The sequence below is a fragment of the Salvelinus namaycush genome, chromosome 1 (genome assembly GCF_016432855.1).
Source record: "Salvelinus namaycush isolate Seneca chromosome 1, SaNama_1.0, whole genome shotgun sequence".
In the NCBI taxonomy this organism is placed as follows: Eukaryota; Metazoa; Chordata; class Actinopteri; order Salmoniformes; family Salmonidae; genus Salvelinus; species Salvelinus namaycush.
In genome coordinates, this window is record NC_052307.1 from 75,584,384 (window position 1) to 75,608,268 (window position 23,885).

General features: G+C 45.4%; 1 protein-coding gene across 1 annotated transcript in view; it reads left to right on the forward strand.

Annotated features, from left to right (window-relative positions):
- Positions 1 to 458: 458 nt before the first annotated feature.
- Positions 459 to 23,885, forward strand: part of LOC120052988 (unconventional myosin-IXAa-like) — a 65,614-nt gene continuing 42,187 nt past the window's right edge. The window contains exons 1-6 of the mRNA XM_039000244.1: positions 459 to 479; positions 642 to 776; positions 10,544 to 10,665; positions 12,157 to 12,298; positions 15,410 to 15,605; positions 21,629 to 21,704. Coding sequence (XP_038856172.1) covers positions 459 to 479; positions 642 to 776; positions 10,544 to 10,665; positions 12,157 to 12,298; positions 15,410 to 15,605; positions 21,629 to 21,704 — 692 coding nt within the window. The remainder of the gene's footprint in view (positions 480 to 641; positions 777 to 10,543; positions 10,666 to 12,156; positions 12,299 to 15,409; positions 15,606 to 21,628; positions 21,705 to 23,885) is intronic.

Below are 23,885 nucleotides of genomic sequence, written 5' to 3' on the forward strand. Positions count from 1 at the left end.
ACATTATTTTCTTTAGGAATGTAGTGAGGTAAAAGTTGTCAAAAATGTAAATAGTAAAGTACAGATACCCCCAAAAACTACTTAAGTAATACTTTAAAGTATTTTTACTTAAGTACTTTACTGCATACATACATATACAGGTTTTGGGGAGGTGTGGGGGGCTGCCACACTGGGTGCCTAGGGAGCTGTTGTTGGGGCAGTTAAGTGCCTTGCTCAAGGGCACAACATTTACCCTCCTTTTGCCAGCTCACCTCCTCTTGGTTTCCATCGGACTCGGGATTCGAACTGGCAACCCTCCGGTTGCAGGCTCACCTCTCTAAGGCTACCTGACGCTCACCTCTCCGCCCAGAATAACTGGCTTTATGCTTCTGTTACAGGTGTTCAAATAGAGCATGAACAACTTGGCAGAGACATGCTGTGATAAGACAAGCTGTTTTATTGATTTAATAAATCATAGTATGAACGACCTTCTGGAATCAGTGACATCAGGGGTTTTGTTTGAACAGCTTCAACCTTGTTTGCCATTATGTGGCTACGGGTCTTTGGTAACCTTCTGTTAGACTTTCACCTATATGGCTTTCATATTGAATTGTTTTTTGTTGTCAAAAAGCATATTGTTAATTGATATTTCACCCTCACAGATCTTTTCCATCGGAGTGCTGGACATCTTTGGCTTTGAGGACTACGAAAACAACAGCTTTGAGCAGTTCTGCATCAACTTGGCCAACGAGAGGCTCCAGCACTACTTCAATCAGCACATCTTTAAGCTTGAGCAGGTACGGCATTTGGCATTCCTGCACCCTTTCAGTACTAAACTGTACTTATCCACAATGCACTTACATGGAAGTCTACTATACAGTGGTCCTTTAACCCTCCAGTGGGTTATGCAATAGGGTTTATTACGGGGCTGACCGCCACATGACTCATCTCTTCAACCCTCTGACTGTTGATTATGATGGATTTATGTTACCTCCTCAACCCTCATTATGATGGATATATGTTACCTCTTCAACCCTCATTATGATGGATATATGTTACCTCTTCAACCCTCATTATGATGGATGTATGTTACCTCTTCAACCCTCATTATGATGGATATATGTTACCTCCTCAACCCTCATTATGATGGATATATGTTACCTCTTCAACCCTCATTATGATGGATATATGTTACCTCTTCAACCCTCATTATGATGGATGTATGTTACCTCCTCAACCCTCATTATGATGGATATATGTTACCTCTTCAACCCTCATTATGATGGATGTATGTTACCACCTCAACCCTCATTATGATGGATATATGTTACCTCTTCAACCCTCATTATGATGGATGTGTGTTACCTCCTCAACCCTCTGACTGTTGATTATGATGGATGTATGTTACCTCTTCAACCCTCATTATGATGGATGTATGTTACCTCTTCAACCCTCATTATGATGGATGTGTGTTACCTCCTCAACCCTCATTATGATGGATGTATGTTACCTCCTCAACCCTCATTATGATGGATGTGTGTTACCTCCTCAACCCTCATTATGATGGATGTGTGTTACCTCCTCAACCCTCATTATGATGGATGTGTGTTACCTCCTCAACCCTCATTATGATGGATGTGTGTTACCTCCTCAACCCTCATTATGATGGATGTATGTTACCTCCTCAACCCTCATTATGATGGATGTGTTTTACCTCCTCAACCCTCATTATGATGGATGTGTGTTACCTCCTCAACCCTCATTATGATGGATGTGTGTTGCCTCCTCAACACTCATTATGATGGATGGATGTTACCTCCTCAACCCTCATTATGATGGATGTGTGTTGGTGTTAACTGACTGGATTGGAGAGAGAGGTTGTTTTGGTCATGATCAGCTTTGTAGGTAAACATCATGTTTAATCACGATTGTCCTTAACTACTTTTAGGCTGCATTCACACAGGCAGCCCAATTCTGATATTCTTTCCACTAATTGGTCTTTTGATCAATGACATCAATCTTTTTCAAAGGTGATCTGATTGAGCAAAAGACCAATTAGTGAAAAAATATCAGAATTTGTCTGCCTGTCTAAATGAATCCTTAGTGAGTACAACTGAAACTGATTGTAGAGTTCCTTTTAACAGTGCCGTCTTGGTAATGACACATAGTGTATTTGCTCAAGGAGGCCTCCTGTACAAAGGCACCCATCCATAAAGTCACTGCCGTCATTAACCTCCATGTTAAAAATTAGCCACGGCTTTTGAACGTGTACAGCACTCACTCAACTTCTAAGGGGGTTTGTTTGCTTCATGCTTTGGGGAGGTTGGGACATTGCATCATGCTATTAATAAATCAGATTTTATGGGATTTCCTATGTTAAAATGTACTGTTCCTCAACAGAACAAATGGCTTATGAAATGAATGGTCTTAGAAGAGCACTGAAGTGAAGTGTTGGAGCTCAATCCAGACAATACTCTGGTATAGTTCTGAACTGTTAGAGCTCAATCAAGACAATACTCTGCTAAAGTTCTGAACTGTTAGAGCTCAATCAATACAATACTCTGGTATAGTTCTGAACTGTTAGAGCTCAATCAATACAATACTCTGGTATAGTTCTGAACTGTTAGAGATCAATCAAGACTACTCTGGTATAGTTCTGAACTGTTAGAGATCAATCAAGACTACTCTGGTATACAGTACTAGTCAAAAGTTTGGACACACCTATTCATTCAAGGGTTTTTCTTTATTTTTTTTACTATTTTCTACATTGTAGAATAATAGTGAAGACATCAAAACTATTAAAATAGCACATATGGAATCATGTAGTAACCCAAAAAGTGTTAAATAAATCAAAAATATGTTTTATATTTGAGATTCTTCAAAGTAGCCACCCTTTGCTTTGATGACAGCTTTGCACACTCTTGGCATTGTGGTCTTGACTATTATTCTACAATGTGGAAAATAGTCAAAATAAATAAACACCCTGGAATGAGTAGGTGTGTCCAAACTTTTGACTGGTACCGTAGTTCTGAAGTGAACAAGACAATATTCTGATATAGTTCTGAACTCAATACTCATAAGGATGTACTAAAGGAACCACATGCTGCTTGTCATAAGCAGGCAGCCATTTTTCTGGTGGTTGTAAATGTCCTTATCCACTACCGTTTCTGGTGGTTGTAAATGTCCTTATCCCCTACCGTTTCTGGTGGTTGTAAATGTCCTTATCCCCTACCGTTTCTGGTGGTTGTAAATGTCCTTATCCCCTACCGTTTATGGTGGTTATGTGCTTATCTGCTACCTTTAGAAAATAAATATTTTGAGCTTATAAATGCAAATTCTAAAAAAAAAATAAAAAAAAGAGACATCCTAGGCATACACATTCTCGTAGAGGCATTGCTATAAGAGAGAGGTATATATGTGTGTGTGTGTGTGTGTGTGTGTGTGTGCGTGGCCTGAATTCCTCCAGAGAGCGGGTGGAGTGCGTCATTCAGCAGGCTGCAGCGTCTCACTCCCCAGTGACTGTCATATCAGCTAATAACTCCACACTCTAAGTGTTGGCAAACCATCAGACGTCTAAACCACTGCTGGCAACGTAGAGCAGGACTGTCATTAGAGCAGTGTTTATGGTCCATTCACACTCAATGAACAGCGTGGTGGCCTACTGTACTGTACACAGCCAGCTAGCAGGGACACGGTCTTCTTACTGCTATTAGCTAACCACTATCGTGTTGATCATCTTGTCTCGTGTTGTTACGCTGTGCTGAAGTTGGCATGTCCATACTGTATACACAGCATGGGCCTTGATGTTTTTACTGACTGAACTGGGGCTGATTGAAGTCATAGTCTATAAAGCACCAACATGCCCTCAAAGTCCATGATAATGATTGACTAGAAAATGTCTCCACATTGTATGATCCTGTAAGTCACACTTAAAGGCTCTCTGTGCAGACAGGCATGTTCAGACCCTGTTAGAATGAGAACACACCAGCCCATCATCAATGTGTGACCGTGTTGACATCCAAGAATCGGGCTGTGAATGTGACCTGCTTGAGTAGCACAAGGATCATCGATTCTAATGCTTTACCTTTTCCAAGCACTCACCGTAGTTGTCCAGGCATGTTTTGCCCAGTGCTTTACATGACAGGAAGGTCCAATTTGGAGACGTCCAAGTTCTCTGGTTAACAGAAAATAAGGACTGGGTTATTTGCCATGGTTTGGAGACCAGGGTCAGTCACGGTGTAGAACCGTTTTAGCATTGTTCATGGGCTCAACGTCAGCAGATGGCAGGTTATTTGTGCTCATGGGAAATTGAATAAAGCAGGGGGTTTATTTGCATATCTGGATTGTATTGTTGTGATTGACCTGCACATCTAGTTGTAGGAAAGCGAAGAGATGAGAGTCTGCGTTGTGAAGGCCTGGTGGTGGCGCTAATAGATGACAGATCAACATGGAGACAATATCAAGGTGGCATCAAGGAGCTTTTCCCCCCCATAATTATTCTGTCTAAAGAGATATATTCAGCTAGCCTGTATTTGCATTTGCCAAGTCCTTTGAATATTGTTGGACTGAGCCGTTTCCTTTGTGTTGGGTAACTCTGACAGTACGTGAGGGGAGGTGCTAGTTGCCCCTCAATGAAAGGAAGTGTGTGTGCGTGTGCGTCGGAACAAGTGACGGAGGGGACAAAGTTGACAGACGTCAGGTTGGCTCATCTCCAGCTACATCTGGCAGGCATGACATCACCATCATAAATCACTACACACTGGAGGGATTCGTGGAATAGTCAGACACATCATACACTTGTGTATACACACACACACATGCTCACACACACACGCTCACACACACACACATGAGCACTCATTATACGGTTAATGGTATGTGGTTCGGTATGTGTTTTTACCATTTATAGAGATCTTGTAAATGTAGTTTTCTGTTTTTTCCATGTGCTACCAGGGTTCATTCAGGTTGTTGGATAGATCTAGGCTCACTGAAGGAGACGTGATGAAGTCAAGAGAGGGAAGCAGAATAGAGATGGAGGTTAACAGACAAACATAGCAGATGCTGTATGCACTATGACATTCAGTTACACATCAGCCTGAGCCTATCATATGGGAAATATCCACAACAACATTTTATAGGACCTTGTTCAGTGTTTGTGGTGTAAACACAATACATATACTGTATATGGTCCCTTTTTAGGCACAGATCTAGGATCAGCTCCCCTTTCCCAAATTCTAACCATGAACACTGTCAGCTTGTACAATGTTCATGGCGGACTAATATGAACATTTTTGTTAAGCATTGAAGGACCGGGCCTTTGGTTCATTCCATTCTTCTGCAGACTGGGATCATAAACCACCCTATTAGGTTATTGTTTCTGTGCCCATGCTGCCACCAATGAGGTTTGTTCTGGTATTTCCCAGTCGTTATTTGCGAGGGCAGAGGGATAACAGATTGACTGGTTTGTTCAGCTGACTGTGTGTCTTTTGGCTAATAGAGAGGAGGGGAAAGGAGGCTCCATTGATTTGATGAAACTCTCGCTGGGATTATAGCCCTTTATTGCTCCGTTCTTTTCCCCAGTGAGTCAAGGAAACAACGTGCAGTAGGGGAGTAACACTGCAAAATGCTAAGAATGCTTTTCATATTATTAAACCGCAAAGTGGTCCAGGCTGGCACAGCACAGCACGGTGGTCCAGGCAGGCACAGCTCAGCACAGGGAAGGGTTGTGCTGTGTTCTAGCCTAACAGAAAAAAACACTACTACTGGAACACTGTTGTTTTGTTTGTTCAGGCCCAGTATCAACGCTACTACTGGAACACTGTTGTTTTGTTTGTTCAGGCCCAGTATCAACGCTACTACTGGAACACTTGTTTTGTTTGTTCAGGCCCAGTATCAACGCTACTACTGGAACACTGTTTGTTTTGTTTGTTCAGGCCCAGTATCAACGCTACTACTGGAACACTGTTGTTTTGTTTGTTCAGGCCCAGTATCAACGCTACTACTGGAACACTGTTGTTTTGTTTGTTCAGGCCCAGTATCAACGCTACTACTGGAACACTGTTGTTTTGTTTGTTCAGGCCCAGTATCAACGCTACTACTGGAACACTGTTGTTTTGTTTGTTCAGGCCCAGTATCAACACTACTACTGGAACACTGTTGTTTTGTTTGTTCAGGCCCAGTATCAACGCTACTACTGGAACACTGTTGTTTTGTTTGTTCAGGCCCAGTATCGACGCTACTACTGGAACACTTGTTTTGTTTGTTCAGGCCCAGTATCAACGCAACTACTAGAACACTGTTGTTTTGTTTGTTCAGGCCCAGTATCAACACTACTACTGGAACACTGTTGTTTTGTTTGTTCAGGCCCAGTATCAACGCTACTACTGGAACACTGTTGTTTTGTTTGTTCAGGCCCAGTATCAACGCTACTACTGGAACACTGTTGTTTTGTTTGTTCAGGCCCAGTATCAACGCTACTACTGGAACACTGTTGTTTTGTTTGTTCAGGCCCAGTATCAACGCTACTACTGGAACACTGTTGTTTTGTTTGTTCAGGCCTAGTATCAACACTGCTACTGGAACACTGTTGTTTTGTTTGTTCAGTCCAAGAGTCAGTGGAGGCTTCTGAGGGGAGGACGACTCATAATAATGGCTGGAATGGAGACAATGGGATGGCGTCAAACAAATGTAAACCATGTTTTTGATGTACTTGATAGCATTCCACCTATTCCGCTCCAGCCATTACATCGTCCTCCCCAATTAAGGTGCAAACAACCTCCAGTGCCAAGAGTGAAGAAACACAGAGTACAGGCCACAGTCTTGTTTTACCTGTCCTTGGGATGAAATGTGTGATGTAGGCTGTGAATGACGGTTATGTGATTGATGTTTGTCAGGGCAATCCCCTACTCCAAATCAAGTTTATTTTATATAGCCCTTCGTACATCAGCTAATATCTCAAAGTGCTGTACAGAAACCCAGCCTAAAACCCCAAACAGCAAGCAATGCAGGTGTAGAAGCACGGCGTCTAGGAAAAACTCCCAAGAAAGGCCAGCACCTAGGAAGAAACCTAGAGAGGAACCAGGCTATGAGGGGTGGCCAGTCCTCTTCTGGCTGTGCCGGGTGGAGATTATAACAAAACATGGCCCAGATGTTCAAATGTTCATAAATGACCAGCAGGGTCAGATAATAATCAGGAGTAAATGTCAGTTGGCTTTTCATAGCCGATCATTCAGAGTATCTCTAGAGAGTTGAAAACAGCAGGTCTGGGACAGGTAGCACGTCCGGTGGACAGGTCAGGGTTCCATAGCCGCAGGCAGAACAGTTGAAACTGGAACAGCAGCAAGGCTAGGTGGACTGGGGACAGCAAGGAGTCATCATGCCCGGTAGTCCTGACGCATGGTCCTAGGGCTCAGGTCCTCCGAGAAAGAAAGAGAGAAGGAGAGAATTAGAGAGAGCATACTTAAATTCACACAGGACACCGGATAAGACAGGAGAAGTACTCCAGATATAACCAACTGACCCTAGCCCCCCGACACAAACTACTGCAGCATAAATACTGGAGGCTGAGACAGGAGGGGTCAGGAGACACTGTGGCCCCATCCGATGATACCTCCGGACAGGGCCAAACAGGAAGGATATAACCCCACCCACTTTGCCAAAGCACAGCCCCCACACCACTAGAGGGATATCTTCAACCACCAACTTACCATCCTGAGACAAGGCCGAGTATAGCCCACAAAGATCTCCACCACAGCACAAACCAAGGGGAGGCGCAAACCCAGACAGGAAGATCACGTCAGTAACTCAACCCACTCAAGTGACGCACCCCTCCTAGGGACGGCATGAAAGAGCACCAGTAAGCCAGTGACTCAGCCCCTGTAATAGGGTTAGAGGCAGAGAATCCCAGTGGAGAGAGGGGAACCGGCCAGGCAGAGACAACAAGGGCGGTTCGTTGCTCCAGAGCCTTTCCGTTCACCTTCACACTCCTGGGCCAGACTACACTCAATCATATGACCTACTGAAGAGATAAGTCTTCAGTAAAGACTTAAAGGTTGAGACCGAGTCTGCATCTCTCACATGGGTAGGCAGACTATTCCATAAAAATGGAGATCTATAGGAGAAAGCCCTGCCTCCAGCTGTTTGCTTAGAAATTCTAGGGACAATTAGGAGGCCTGCGTCTTGTGAGCGTAGCGTACGTGTAGGTATGTACGGCAGGACCAACTCGAAAAGATAGGTAGGAGCAAGCCCATGTAACGCTTTATAGGTTAACAGTAAAACTTTGAAATCAGCCCTTGCCTTAACAGGAAGCCAGTGTAGGGAAGCTAGCACTGGAGTAATATGATCAAATTTCTTGGTTCTAGTCAGGATTCTAGCAGCCGTATTTAGCACTAACTGAAGTTTATTTTGTGCTTTATCCGGGTAGCCAGAAAGTAGAGCATTGCAGTAGTCTAACCTAGAAGTAACAAAAGCATGGATTCATTTTTCAGCATCATTTTTGGACAGAAAATTTCTGATTTTTGCAATGTTACGTAGATGGAAAAAAGCTGTCCTTGAAACAGTCTTGATATGTTCGTCAAAAGAGAGATCAGGGTCCAGAGTAACGCCGAGGTCCTTCACAGTTTTATTTGAGACGACTTTACAACCATCAGGATTAATTGTCAGATTCAACAGAAGATCTCTTTGTTTCTTGGGACCTAGAACAAGCATCTCTGTTTTGTCCGAGTTTAAAAGTAGATAGTTTTCAGCCATCCACTTCCTTATGTCTGAAACACAGGCTTCTAGCGAGGGCAATTTTGGGGCTTCACCATGTTTCATTGAAATGTACAGCTGTGTGTCATCCGCATAGCAGTGAAAGTTAACATTATGTTTTCGAATGACATCCCCAAGAGGTAAAATATATAGTGAAAACAATAGTGGTCCTAAAACGGAACCTTGAGGAACACCGAAATGTACAGTTGATTTGTCAGAGGACAAACCATTCACAGAGACAAACTGATATCTTTCCGACAGATAAGATCTAAACCAGGCCAGAACTTGTCCGTGTAGACCAATTTGGGTTTCCAGTCTCTCCAAAAGAAAGTGTGTGATCGATGGTATCAAAGGCAGCACTAAGGTCTAGTAGCACGAGGACAGATGCAGAGCCTCGGTCTGACGCCATTAAAAGGTCATTTACCACCTTCACAAGTGCAGTCTCAGTGCTATGATGGGGTCTAAAACCAGACTGAAGCATTTTGTATACATTGTTTGTCTTCAGGAAGGCAGTGAGTTGCTGCGCAACAGCTTTTTCTAAAATTTTTGAGAGGAATGGAAGATTCGATATAGGCCGATAGTTTTTTTTATTTTTTCTGGGTCAAGTTTTGGCTTTTTCAAGAGAGGCTTTATTACTGCCACTTTTAGTGAGTTTGGTACACATCCGGTGGATAGAGAGCCGTTTATTATGTTCAACATAGGAGGGCCAAGCACATGAAGCAGCTCTTTCAGTAGTTTAGTTGGAATAGGGTCCAGTATGCAGCTTGAAGGTTTAGAGGCCATGATTATTTTCATCATTGTGTCAAGAGATATAGTACTAAAACACTTAAGTGTCTCTCCCGATCCCAGGCCCTGGCAGAGCTGTGCAGACTCAGGACAACTGAGCTTTGGAGGAATACGCAGATTTAAAAAGAAGTCCGTAATTTGCTTTCTAATGATCATGATCTTTTCCTCAAAGAAGTTCATGAATTTATTACTGCTGAAGTGAAAGCCATCCTCACTTGGGGAATGCTGCCTTTTAGTTAGCTTTGCAACAGTATCAAAAAGAAATTTTGGATTGTTCTTATTTTCCTCAATTAAGTTGGAAAAGTAGGATGATCGAGCAGCAGTGAGGGCTCTTCGATACTGCACGGTACTGTCTTTCCAAGCTAGTCGGAAGACTTCCAGTTTGGTGTGGCGCCATTTCCGTTCCAATTTTCTGGAAGCTTGCTTCAGAGCTCGGGTATTTTCTGTATACCAGGGAGCTAGTTTCTTATGACAAAGTCACAACACTATCATATGCATAGTGTTGTGACTTTGCAGTTGTGGCAGACAACCCAAACCTCTGTAGAACTTACACAGCATAGAAGAGGGATGTCCCCTACAATGTTATGGGGCTCAGTGGTATTTGGTACAAGTTGATAAGATTCTTACTAGACTTACTAGGACCAAACCTTGAGTGTTGAACCATAGCATTGTAAGATCACATCTTCATGTTTCTATTTGTTCATCCCGGAAACCCTAGACCCACTCCAATTCCCATACCGCCCCAACAGATGACGCATTCTCTGTTGCACTCCACACTGCCCTTTCCCACCTGGACAAAAGGAACACATATGAGAATGCTGTTCATTGACTACAGCTCAGTGTTCAATTCATTCATCAAATGGCCACCCGGACTATTTCATTATTATTTTCATTTTACTTGATTAAAATATATATTTTCTTAACTGCATTGTTGGTTAAGGGCTTGTAAGTAAGCATTTCACGGTAAGGTCTACACCTGTTGTATTCCGCGCATGTGACAAATAACATTTGATTTGATTTGTTTGTGTAGGAGGAGTACAGGGCGGAGGGCATCAGCTGGCACAACATTGACTACATCGACAACACAGGCTGCATCAACCTCATCAGTAAGAAGCCCACAGCGCTGCTCCACCTGCTGGATGAGGAGTCCAAGTGAGTCCATTAGACCTCGCTCTGTCAGACCTGGGTCAAAATGCGACCCGTGATTCCACTCCGTCAGACTGGCAAGGAAGTGACTGTGACTAGGTGATGTTATAGTGGAGAACAATGATAGTCTGTAATGGGAGATATTCAGGTCGCATCATAATGCATACTCTATGAAGTCTTAAAATATACATAACCTGATATCCGAACAGTCCTCGTCTGATGACAGACCATTTTAATAAGTATATTTTAATTAATTCATAAGCATGGCTGAAATGTGTCATTTTTGTTTCAATACACCATCCTGGTAATTCCCTCTAGATGTGCCGTAACTAAATGGTCTGCCTCCTCCTGGTCTGGACACTGACACACTCAATTCCTCCCACTTGAAATAGCTGGAAATGGAGTCCATGGCGCTCTGTGTTTTTCATAGCTCAAGTTCCCCTTAGCCTCTCCCTGTCCCACTCTTCCTGTCCTCTTCCCGTAAGCTGTTGGTTTACTGTGAACACTTCTGGCAGGGGACTGCTGTGCAGCGTCTCTAAAGGTATGAGAGAAAGCAGGAGTTTATCGTCCTCCTCTGGCCAACCACCTTCTCCCTATGGGGAGAGTTTGACTCTTAGGTGTAAATCTAGGATCAGCTCACCCTCCATTAATCCTTGCCTTAGCCATTATCGAAGGAAATATAAAACTGACCTTACGTCAGTGTTCATGGGTGACTACATTCTATGGATGTTGTGGAAGTTGGAACCACCCATAAGTCCTTGTGCTCCTGTACAATCAGAATCATTATTCAGTAGGGACCAGAAGAGGGGAGCGGAATGAATTGGTGTCTGTCCGTCTGTCTGTCGGTGTTCCTGCTCGTGTCTCTGTGTTCCTGCTCGTGTCTCTGTGTTCCTGCTCGTGTCTCTGTGTTCCTGCTCGTGTCTCTGTGTTCCTGCTCGTGTCTCTGTGTTCCTGCTCGTGTCTCTGTGTTCCTGCTCGTGTCTCTGTGTTCCTGCTCGTGTCTCTGTGTTTCTGCTCGTGTCTCTGTGTTTCTGCTCGTGTTTCTGCTCGTGTTTCTGCTCGTGTCTCTGTGTTTCTGCTCGTGTCTCTGTGTTTCTGCTCGTGTCTCTGTGTTTCTGCTCGTGTCTCTGTGTTTCTGCTCGTGTCTCTGTGTTCCTGCTCGTGTCTCTGTGTTCCTGCTCGTGTCTCTGTGTTTCTGCTCGTGTCTCTGTGTTTCTGCTCGTGTCTCTGTGTTTCTGCTCGTGTCTCTGTGTTTCTGCTCGTGTCTCTGTGTTTCTGCTCGTGTCTCTGTGTTTCTGCTCGTGTTTCTGCTCGTGTCTCTGTGTTTCTGCTCGTGTCTCTGTGTTTCTGCTCGTGTCTCTGTGTTTCTGCTCGTGTCTCTGTGTTTCTGCTCGTGTCTCTGTGTTTCTGCTCGTGTCTCTGTGTTCCTGCTTGTGTATGCATTATGATCCTCCCTGAGACATGATGACACCAACCCCCCTGCCGTCCTTGTCCCAGCTTCCCCCAGGCCTCTAACCAGACTCTGCTGGACAAGTTCAAGCGGCAGCATGAGGGCAACGGCTACATTGAGTTCCCCGCCGTCATGGAGCCCGCCTTCATCATCCGCCACTACGCCGGCAAGGTCAAATACGGGGTCAAGGTCAGTGTCTGACTGTCTGGGTCAACAAGAGCTTCATGTGTGTGTCATAGCGTCCTAGCTTAAATCATTCAATTGAGTGGAATGGAAATGTCTGTAGGACAAACTACTGTTTACTCTGGCAGGAATACTCCTGGAAAGGACCATGTGAAAAGAACATCAGAGCCAGCATGGTTCAGGTTAGCATGGCAGTGTTAAGGTTATAGGGGTCATCTCATATCTCAGTGGTAGTGCTTTCTTTTATTGGGGGGTGTTGTAGTTCAAGTCAGGCAAGATGTTTCATGCATTTGGTCATACAGTATGCTGTAGCTGACACACACACACACACACACACACACACACACACACACACACACACACACACACACACACACACACACAGTAATGGGCTGTGAAGACTTACACATACCTGTACAGGATGATTTGTTAATCACTCTCTTGGCCCAGTTCCCTGCTGCAGAGTCCTAAAACCCAGACCTCAGACTTGGCAACCAGGAATATATCACACAATGTGCAGGTCTGGGCAGTCGTGTTTCGCTCAACTGGTTTCTATGTCGTCTCCTGCGAACAACTTATTCAACCTGTTCATTTCCATGGGATTTACTATTGTTGTGTTTGGATGGAACAAGTCCAAGTAACATTTTACAGCTTGGTTGGAACCACATTGGCAATATATGAGGCATCAATCAATATAATTACCCTGCGGAGAGGAGCATTAAGAAAGGTTTTAATTAGTGGTGTTGCAATCCAGTTCAAACGGAGTCCATCCTCTATGACACGGCTTCTTTAGTGACATGGTTTAGGAAACCTCAGGAGTTCTGCCATACCGTACACAAAGCTGCCTACCTGTTCCAATGAAAGTCTCACTAGAGAGGAAATTAAAAGCTGAAAGATGTATTGAAGCTGAGCTTATGTGTACGTTAAACTGAGGGTGAACTGAGTGCAATGCTTAGCTCTTCTCTCGCTCTTTCTCTCACACACACTCTCTCTTTCTCACCCATACTCTCTCCCTTTCTCTATCTCTCTCTCTCCTCTCTCTCTCTCTCTCTCTCTTACACGTACACCCAGCTTCTCCTTTACCCAAATCCAGATAGCAGATGTTCTGAAAGAGCTGCAAAACCTGGACCCATACAAATCAGCTGGGCTTGACAATCTAGACCCTCTATTTCTGAAACTATCCACCGCCATTGTCGCAACCCCTATTACCAGCCTGTTCAACCTCTCTTTCATATCGTCTGAGATCCCCAAGGATTGGAAAGCTGCCGCGGTCATCCCCCTCTTCAAAGGGGGAGACACCCTGGACCCAAACTGTTACAGACCTATATCCATCCTGCCCTGCCTATCTAAGGTCTTCGAAAGCCAAGTTAGTAAACAGATCACTGACCATCTCGAATCCCACCGTACCTTCTCCGCTGTGCAATCCGGTTTCCGAGCCGGTCACGGGTGCACCTCAGCCACGCTCAAGGTACTAAACGATATCATAACCGCCATCGATAAAAGACAGTACTGTGCAGCCGTCTTCATCGACCTGGCCAAGGCTTTCGACTCTGTCAATCACCTCATTCTTATCGGCAGACTCAGTAGCCTCGGTTTTTCTGATGACTGCCTTGCCTGGTTCACCAACTACTTTGCAGACAGAGTTCAGTGTGTCAAATCGGAGGGCATGTTGTCCGGTCCTCTGGCAGTCTCTATGGGGGTACCACAGGGTTCAATTCTCGGGCCGACTCTTTTCTCTGTATATATCAATGATGTTGCTCTTGCTGCGGGCGATTCCCTGATCCACCTCTACGCAGACGACACCATTCTGTATACTTCTGGCCCTTCCTTGGACATTGTGCTATCTAACCTCCAAACGAGCTTCAATGCCATACAACACTCCTTCAGTGTCTCCAAATGCTCTTAAACGCTAGTAAAACCAAATGCATGCTTTCAACCGTTCGCTGCCTGCACCCGCCCACCCGACTAGCATCACCACCCTGGACGGCTCCGACCTAGAATATGTGGACATCTATAAATACCTAGGTGTCTGGCTAGACTGTAAACTCTCCTTCCAGACTCATATTAAACATCTCCAATCCAAAATCAAATCAAGAATCGGCTTTCTATTTCGCAACAAAGCCTCCTTCACTCACGCCGCCAAACTTACCCTAGTAAAACTGACTATCCTACCGATCCTCGACTTCGGCGATGTCATCTACAAAATAGCTTCCAATACTCTACTCAGCAAACTAGATGCAGTTTATCATAGTGCCATCCGTTTTGTTACTAAAACACCTTATACCACCCACCACTGCGACCTGTATGCTCTAGTCGGCTGGCCCTCGCTACATATTCGTCGCCACTGGCTCCAGGTCATCTATAAGTCCATGCTAGGTAAAGCTCCGCCTTATCTCAGTTCACTGGTCAGGATAACAACACCCACCCGTAGCACGCGCTCCAGCAGGTATATCTCACTGATCATCCCAAAAGCCAACACCTCATTTGGCCGCCTTTCCTTCCAGTTCTCTGCTGCCTGTGACTGGAACGAATTGCAAAAATCGCTGAAGTTGGAGACTTTTACTTCCCTCCCCAACTTTAAACATCTGCTATCTGAGCAGCTAACCCGATCGCTGCAGCTGTACATAGTCCATCTGTAAACAGCCCACCCAATTTACCTACCTCATCCCCTTACTGTTTTTATTTATTTACTTTTCTGCTCTTTTGCACACCAGTATCTCTACTTGCACATGATCATCTGATGATTTATCACTCCAGTGTTAATCTGCTAAATTGTAATTATTCGCTCCTATGGCCTATTTATTGCCTACCTCCTCATGCCTTTTGTACACAATGTATATAGACTCATTTCTTTTTACTACTGTGTTATTGACTTGTTTATTGTTTACTCCATGTGTAAATCTGTGTTGTTGTCTGTTCACACTGCTATGCTTTATCTTGGCCAGGTCGCAGTTGTAAATGAGAACTTGTTCTCAACTAGCCTACCTGGTTAAATAAAGGTGAAATAAAAAATAAATTAAAAAAACACTCTCTCCCCTGTTCTCCTTCTCTCGCTCTCACGCACACTCTCTTTTTTAAATCTCTGTCTCTCTATCACACTCACGTATCCCCACACAGGACTTCCGGGAGAAGAATACGGACCATATGCGTCCGGACATCGTGGCCCTACTGAAGAGCAGCAAAAACGCCTTCATCTGTGGCCTGATGGGCATCGACCCCCCAGCCACCTTCCGCTGGGCCGTCCTCAGAGCCTTCTTCAGAGCCATGGTGGCCTTCAGGGAGTCTGGGAAGAGACACGTACACAGGAAGACTGGTGAGTGTGCTGCACACTGAGTCCTTTTCCCCCTTTAGGCTCATGGATCCTTTTCCCCCTTTAGGCTCCTGGGTCCTTTTCCCCCTTTAGGCTCCTGGGTCCTTTTCCCCCTTTAGGCTCCTGGGTCCTTTTCCCCCTTTAGGCTCCTGGGTCCTTTTCCCCCTTTAGGCTCCTGGGTCCTTTTCCCCCTTCAGGCTCCTGGGTCCTTTTCCCCCTTTAGGCTCCTGGGTCCTTTTCCCCCTTTAGGCTCCTGGGTCCTTTTCCCCCTTTAGGCTCCTGGGTCCTTTTCCCCCTTTAGGCTCCTGGGTCCTTTTCCCCCTTTAGGCTCCTGGGTCCTTTTCCCCCTTTAGGCTCCTGGGTCCTTTTCCCCCTTTAGGCTCCTGGGTCCTTTTCCCCCTTTAGGCTCCTGGGTCCTTTTCCCCCTTTAGGCTCCTTTTTAAAGGGAAATGTATATATTTTGTTCCTTCATATTCATCCTCTCCAGCACTACCCCAACATCAACATATGTGAATATTGCACGTTTCCCCTCCTCTCAAGGACATTTTTTTTGAGGGAGAAATGATGCACATCATTGCTGTGTATCATTGGATTTTAACCAGTTATGAGTAGGCATTGCCTACTAATTGGTTTGTTATTTTTAATCAAGCCTTAGTAGACAATTAGTAAGCAATTAGAAGGCAATGCTTACTCATCATTGGTTAAAATGATTGGTTAAAATGATGTCATTGGAGAAAAAAAGATATTGCTATATTTTTTACTACAAAAACATAGAAACGCATCATTTTCACACGTGGTGCTGTAGATGATGAAGTTGAAACATTTTGAAATGTCCCTTTAATTCAAGTACACCAGTCATAAGGCATACAGAAGTTATGTAGCTGTAAATTATGAGGCGTGCATGCGGGCGGACCCCAGTGCAGCCAGGGCACAGGCTGTGTCCCATACCCCCCTCTGTTTGTATACTGTAGTGCGTGTGCCTAGTGCTGGTAGTACTGTCCTGCATTCAGTAGCTAGCTCTGCTAGCTTCCGCTCTATATGACTGCCTTCTGTCCCTCAACCCTTTACTCTACAGTGGTGCCTTCTGTCCCTCAACCCTTTACTCTACAGTGGTGCCTTCTGTCCCTCAACCCTTTACTCTACAGTGGTGCCTTCTGTCCCTCAACCCTTTACTCTACAGTGGTGCCTTCTGTCCCTCAACCCTTTACTCTACAGTGGTGCCTTCTGTCCCTCAACCCTTTACTCTACAGTGGTGCCTTCTGTCCCTCAACTCTTTACTCTACAGTGGTGCCTTGTCCCTCAACCCTTTACTCTACAGTGGTGCCTTCTGTCCCTCAACCCTTTACTCTACAGTGGTGCCTTCTGTCCCTCAACCCTTTACTCTACAGTGGTGCCTTCTGTCCCTCAACCCTTTACTCTACAGTGGTGCCTTCTGTCCCTCAACCCTTTACTCTACAGTGGTGCCTTCTGTCCCTCAACCCTTTACTCTACAGTGGTGCCTTCTGTCCCTCAACCCTTTACTCTACAGTGCTGCCTTCTGTCCCTCAACCCTTTACTCTACAGTGGTGCCTTCTGTCCCTCAACCCTTTACTCTACGGTGGTGCCTTCTGTCCCTCAACCCTTTACTCTACAGTGGTGCCTTCTGTCCCTCAACCCTTTACTCTACAGTGGTGCCTTCTGTCCCTCAACCCTTTACTCTACGGTGGTGCCTTCTGTCCCTCAACCCTTTACTCTACAGTGGTGCCTTCTGTCCCTCAACCCTTTACTCTACGGTGGTGCCTTCTGTCCCTCAACCCTTTACTCTACGGTGGTGCCTTCTGTCCCTCAACCCTTTACTCTACAGTGGTGCCTTCTGTCCCTCAACCCTTTACTCTACGGTGGTGCCTTCTGTCCCTCAACTCTTCACTCTACAGTGGTGCCTTCTGTCCCTCAACTCTTTACTCTACAGTGCTGCCTTCTGTCCCTCAACTCTTCACTCTACAGTGGTGCCTTCTGTCCCTCAACTCTTTACTCTACAGTGGTGCCTTCTGTCCCTCAACCCTTTACTCTACAGTGGTGCCTTCTGTCCCTCAACCCTTTACTCTACAGTGGTGCCTTCTGTCCCTCAACTCTTTACTCTACAGTGGTGCCTTCTGTCCCTCAACCCTTTACTCTACGGTGGTGCCTTCTGTCCCTCAACCCTTTACTCTACAGTGGTGCCTTCTGTCCCTCAACCCTTTACTCTACAGTGGTGCCTTCTGTCCCTCAACCCTTTACTCTACAGTGGTGCCTTCTGTCCCTCAACCCTTTACTCTACAGTGGTGCCTTCTGTCCCTCAACCCTTTACTCTACAGTGGTGCCTTCTGTCCCTCAACTCTTTACTCTACAGTGGTGCCTTCTGTCCCTCAACCCTTTACTCTACAGTGGTGCCTTCTGTCCCTCAACCCTTTACTCTACAGTGGTGCCTTCTGTCCCTCAACTCTTTACTCTACAGTGGTGCCTTCTGTCCCTCAACTCTTTACTCTACAGTGGTGCCTTCTGTCCCTCAACCCTTTACTCTACAGTGGTGCCTTCTGTCCCTCAACCCTTTACTCTACAGTGGTGCCTTCTGTCCCTCAACCCTTTACTCTACAGTGGTGCCTTCTGTCCCTCAACCCTTTACTCTACAGTGGTGCCTTCTGTCCCTCAACCCTTTACTCTACAGTGGTGCCTTCTGTCCCTCAACCCTTTACTCTACAGTGGTGCCTTCTGTCCCTCAACTCTTTACTCTACAGTGGTGCCTTCTGTCCCTCAACCCTTTACTCTACAGTGGTGCCTTCTGTCCCTCAACTCTTTACTCTACAGTGGTGCCTTCTGTCCCTAAACCCTTTACTCTACAGTGGTGCCTTCTGTCCCTCAACCCTTTACTCTACAGTGGTGCCTTCTGTCCCTCAACCCTTTACTCTACAGTGGTGCCTTCTGTCCCTCAACCCTTTACTCTACAGTGGTGCCTTCTGTCCCTCAACCCTTTACTCTACAGTGGTGCCTTCTGTCCCTCAACCCTTTACTCTACAGTGGTGCCTTCTGTCCCTCAACCCTTTACTCTACAGTGGTGCCTTCTGTCCCTCAACCCTTTACTCTACAGTGGTGCCTTCTGTCCCTCAACCCTTTACTCTACAGTGCTGCTACCTCTTGTCTGCCTGCACTGAACATAGACACATTGACATTGTGATTCAGCCATATGAACTGTACACTCCTAGATAACCAACTATAGCCTTTTTGATTCCTCAACACACTTTGACATCGTGTAACTTCTAGCTTCCATGCTGACAAAGCAGTAAAGACATTGATTCATTTCCTTATGAGCGTCAATACCAACTGCAGGGGCTCCATACCAGTTGACGGAAATGTGTGTCAGAAAAATGACTCAATGTTCAAATTCTTGATTACTCATTCAGAAATGTGCTCACTCCAAATGTAAATGTAACACTGTGAAAACGGATCACTGGTGACATCATGATCTCCTAAAGCTGACAGCGTGTGAAGGAGGGGAAATAGCCAGCAGGTTAAAACTCTGTCACCGTTAGTCAAACTCACCCTCCTAGAACCACAACGGATCCCACCCCTGACCCCAACTGCAGTTTGAATGTGGTGTATATCCTCTCTCCTGAACGTCTGGCAGGTATCTCTCTTGTAGTCTGCTGCTCTTCATTCTTCCTGCTGTCTAATCTGTCTTTTCTCTCTTTCTTTTTTTGTTTGTTTTTTTCTTCTCTTTTGTTTTGCTTCCCAAGGGCATGATCCCGCTGCTCCCTGTGCAGTTTTGTGCAGTGTGGATAGTTTTAGCTTTCTGCATCACCCTGTGCATCAGAGAAGTTTAGAGATCCTGCAGAGGTGCAAAGAGGAGAAGTACAGTAAGACTGCATTTCCCACAATACCCCTCTCTCCTCACTTTCATGCAACTGTGAGGGGTAACCGTAGGGGTGAGGTAGACCAACAGCATCAGACCAGAGACATTTTAGTAAATAAACATTGTGATGGAGTTGAATTATAGCGTTCTTTAGATATCATTTTTGTGAGGGGGAACTCATTTAAAACCCCAAGATCTCTTGTTTACTCTTCATTAAAATCAGTAGTTTAGTTCCACAGCATTTGTCATCTACCTGTACTGTCTAGATATTTAGTAGGTGAACCAAGAAGGCATAATGTTTCTATTCATCCTTCCATTAAATTAGATGCTTGTTGGTCTCCTCTCCCCCTCCCCCAATCTCTGCATGCACATGTATGTGTCTTAACAGCCAGTCTTGCATGTGATCTAGTATGTGCCTATGCTAGTCTCCCCCCCACCTTCTCACTAACTCTGTGATTGTGGGGCGACCCAGCACTGAACGGTCCTGTTAGCATGGTGACAGGCACTCTAACCTCCTGTTTAATCCACGCTGTGGTCTGGGGTAAGACACAGTAACACCACTAGTCTCCACCACCACCACCATCACAGACACATGCAGTGTTGTCACCATGTTGCCCTGGTGGCCCTGGTCTGTTACCCTGCCCTGATACCTGCTCAGGGGCAGGGGGGCGTAGATCAGGGGTCAACTCACTGGTCCACCATGTCACTAGTCTGCACCCCCCCACAACACACCTCTAAATGAAATATAGAGAACATATAGCCTATCAGAGGGCATGGTTGTGCTATTACCGTATTGTTTGTTTATGCTTATCCTATTACCATATTTCAATCATCTCAGATCTACTTGAAGTGCCCACAGGTAGGGTCTAGGGGACGATCTGGAGGGTATGGTTTCCATGTAAGGGATGGGGGTTGGAGGGGTTTCCACCCGTCCCTCCATCTCTCCCTCATGTAAATCTAACTAACCTATTCACACAGAAACCAATAATATCACTCTTCAATTGTTCTAGAAAAACACACAGGGTTTTTCAACATCAAGTCCACACCAGTTTTTAAGAGCTTGTAGCCAACTGTTTTTTCTTCTCTTTTCACCCTTCAACAGCGCCGGATATAGCAGAACACACTGATGATACTGAAAACCATATAGCATACAGCCTTGAACCGGTCTCAAATGAGTCGCTAGAATGTAGTTCACTTCAAATCACTTCCTCAGTGACGGAATGCTTTCTAGATGCTCTGTTTTCTCTCACTGTGTGTGATTGGCAGAGGTTTCACGACTTGAAGATGGAATGTTGGTGTATGGATTACATCATCTCCTCTGCCAACTGTCATAAGCCAATCAGATTGAGGGAAACCTCACAGCTGCCAAAAACACAGCCGTCACAGTTATTGAAAAATGCTTTCCTGACAAAACCAGTTTGTTTTCTCCAATTGGAGGCCAACAATATCTCACTCAAATAGGTGCCTCTGAATTGAGTGTATGTTTATTTTGGCTTCAGAGCTCCAATGGTTCATTTAAACATGATCCAGAAGCACCCATTGTTCTTTTAAATGCAACAATTATCAGCTCAATTATATTTGGATATTTGACCACAAAGTCATAGATTCTCCCCTCATGTATATCGTCATGCAATTCTTCATAGAATACCATCTTCCGAGAAAAGAGATGTTTCTTGGAATATCAGGATGATTCATGAATCATGGGTTTATATAAACATTTGGTTTTTGGGGAGGTAGAATCGTGGTTCTTAGTGTTGGACCTTCCCAATTATAAAAGGCATGTTTCCAATAACAGTCTTTAAGTGTTTGTCCATACAGTGAACTAAAACCCTCGTTAATCATTAGTCCAAACTAAACTGAGTAACGCTTCCAAAATGGATCTTCCAGACTTCCATAATTCTCACAACCACGCTAACAGCAGACAAACTCACTGTTAACCTCCATTATTTTTATCACTATATAACCCGATTTAAATCAGACATTTGGATACATGTAACTGTCATTATGACATCATTACAACCAGAAACAGCCCAGTTCTGTCCACTGAGTTAGAACTGGTATTGTCCTGGGGTCTAACATTGGTCTGGGTTTGGCCTGGTCCATCTTTGCGTGTCCTCTCACCTTGTTGTGTTCTCCTCCTTCCCTGTCTCTCCCGGCTCAGGTGTGGTCAGGAAGAGTCTACGAACACCGCTGTCGGACCTGCAGGGCAGCAACACGCTCAACGAGAAATCTCCACGGTAAGACCACCTGTGTACTGTACGGTGTATGCTGAGATATGTTGTAGCCTAGCGGTTAACAGCATTGGACCAATAACCAAAAAGTTGCTGGTTTGAATCCCTAAGCCGACTAGGTGAAAAATCTGTCGATGTGCCCTTGAGCAAGGCACTTAACCCTAATTGCTCCTGTAAGTCGCTCTGGATAAGAGTGTTTGCTAAATGACTAAAATGTCAAATGTTGACGATTCTGTACTAAGGAGCGTCATTGCTGAACACACTCCAGAGATTATCTACACTCCAGAGTGTCCAGGGCAATGACGCTCCCCAGTACAGAAGAGGAGGGTTGTTAAATAATGACGCTCCCCAGTACAGAAGAGGAGGGTTGTTAAATAATGACGCTCCCCAGTACAGAAGAGGAGGGTTGTTAAATAATGACGCTCCCCAGTACAGAAGAGGAGGGCTGTTCAGCAATGGGTTGGAGAAAAGTCTGACAAAGCTTTCAAATAATGAATAATGATTGTGCACTGACTCACATAACACCTTCCACTGCCCCCTAGAGCCCCATACCCCCTAATTAACCCCATAGCATGACATTACTGCCCCCTAGAGCCCCATACCCCCTAATTAACCCCATAGCATGACATTACTGCCCCCTAGAGCCCCATACCCCCTAATTAACCCCATAGCATGACATTACTGCCCCCTAGAGCCACATACCCCCTAATTAACCCCATAGCATGACATTACTGCCCCCTAGAGCCCCATACCCCCTAATTAACCCCATAGCATGACATTACTGCCCCCTAGAGCCCCATACCCCCTAATTAATCCCATAGCATGACATTACTGCCTTCTAGAGCCACATACACCCTAATTTAGCCCATAGCGTGACATTACTGCCTCCTAGAGCCACATACCCCCTAATTAACCCCATAGCGTGACATTACTGCCTCCTAGAGCCACATACCCCCTAATTAACCCCATAGCGTGACATTACTGCCTCCTAGAGCCACATACCCCCTAATTAACCCCATAGCGTGACATTACTGCCCCCTAGAGCCCCATACCCCCTAATTAACCCCAAAGTGTGACATTACTGCCCCCTAGAGCCCCATACCCCCTAATTAACCCCATAGCGTGACATTACTGCCCCCTAGAGCCCCATACCCCCTAATTAACCCCATAGCGTGACATTACTGCCTCCTAGAGCCACATACCCCCTAATTAACCCCATAGCGTGACATTACTGCCCCCTAGAGCCACATACCCCCTAATTAACCCCATAGCGTGACATTACTGCCCCCTAGAGCCACATACCCCCTAATTAACCGCGTAGCGTGACATTACTGCCCCCTAGAGCCACATACCCCCTAATTAACCCCATAGCGTGACATTACTGCCCCCTAGAGCCACATACCCCCTAATTAACCCCAAAGCGTGACATTACTGCCCCCTAGAGCCACATACCCCCTAATTAACCCCAAAGCGTGACATTACTGCCCCCTAGAGCCACATACCCCCTAATTAACCCCAAAGCGTGACATTACTGCCCCCTAGAGCCACATACCCCCTAATTAACCCCAAAGCGTGACATTACTGCCCCCTAGAGCCCCATACCCCCTAATTAACCCCATAGCGTGACATTACTGCCCCCTAGAGCCACATACCCCCTAATTAACCCCATAGCGTGACATTACTGCCTCCTAGAGCCACATACCCCCTAATTAACCCCATAGCGTGACATTACTGCCCCCTAGAGCCCCATACCCCCTAATTAACCCCAAAGCATGACATTACTGCCCCAGTACACAGCAAGTGGCAAAAGACCACCCTTAGAACAGTGCTTTTGTTACAAGAGGGCAAGTCTTGGACTGTTACACAAGTCCTGCTAATGTGATTTGGAGGAGGAGACACACAGACCCACACACACACACACACAGAGACTCAGGGTTACTAAGTTAGTGCTAAAGCCCACATGCAGCTGTTTCCTGCATGATGTCAGGTCAGAGTTATGTGTTTCAGGAGATGGATAAATACTGGCTCTCGGCAGGTGTCTTCTCAGATGGACGCTACAGTACAGTACTGTCTGGGATCCAGAGGGGTACTCTGAAAACAAACATATTCTGTAGCCATTCCTCCTTGTGGCATACACAGCATTAGAGGAACATTGTTTAAAAACCTCTACAGGATCGTTGGGTCCCC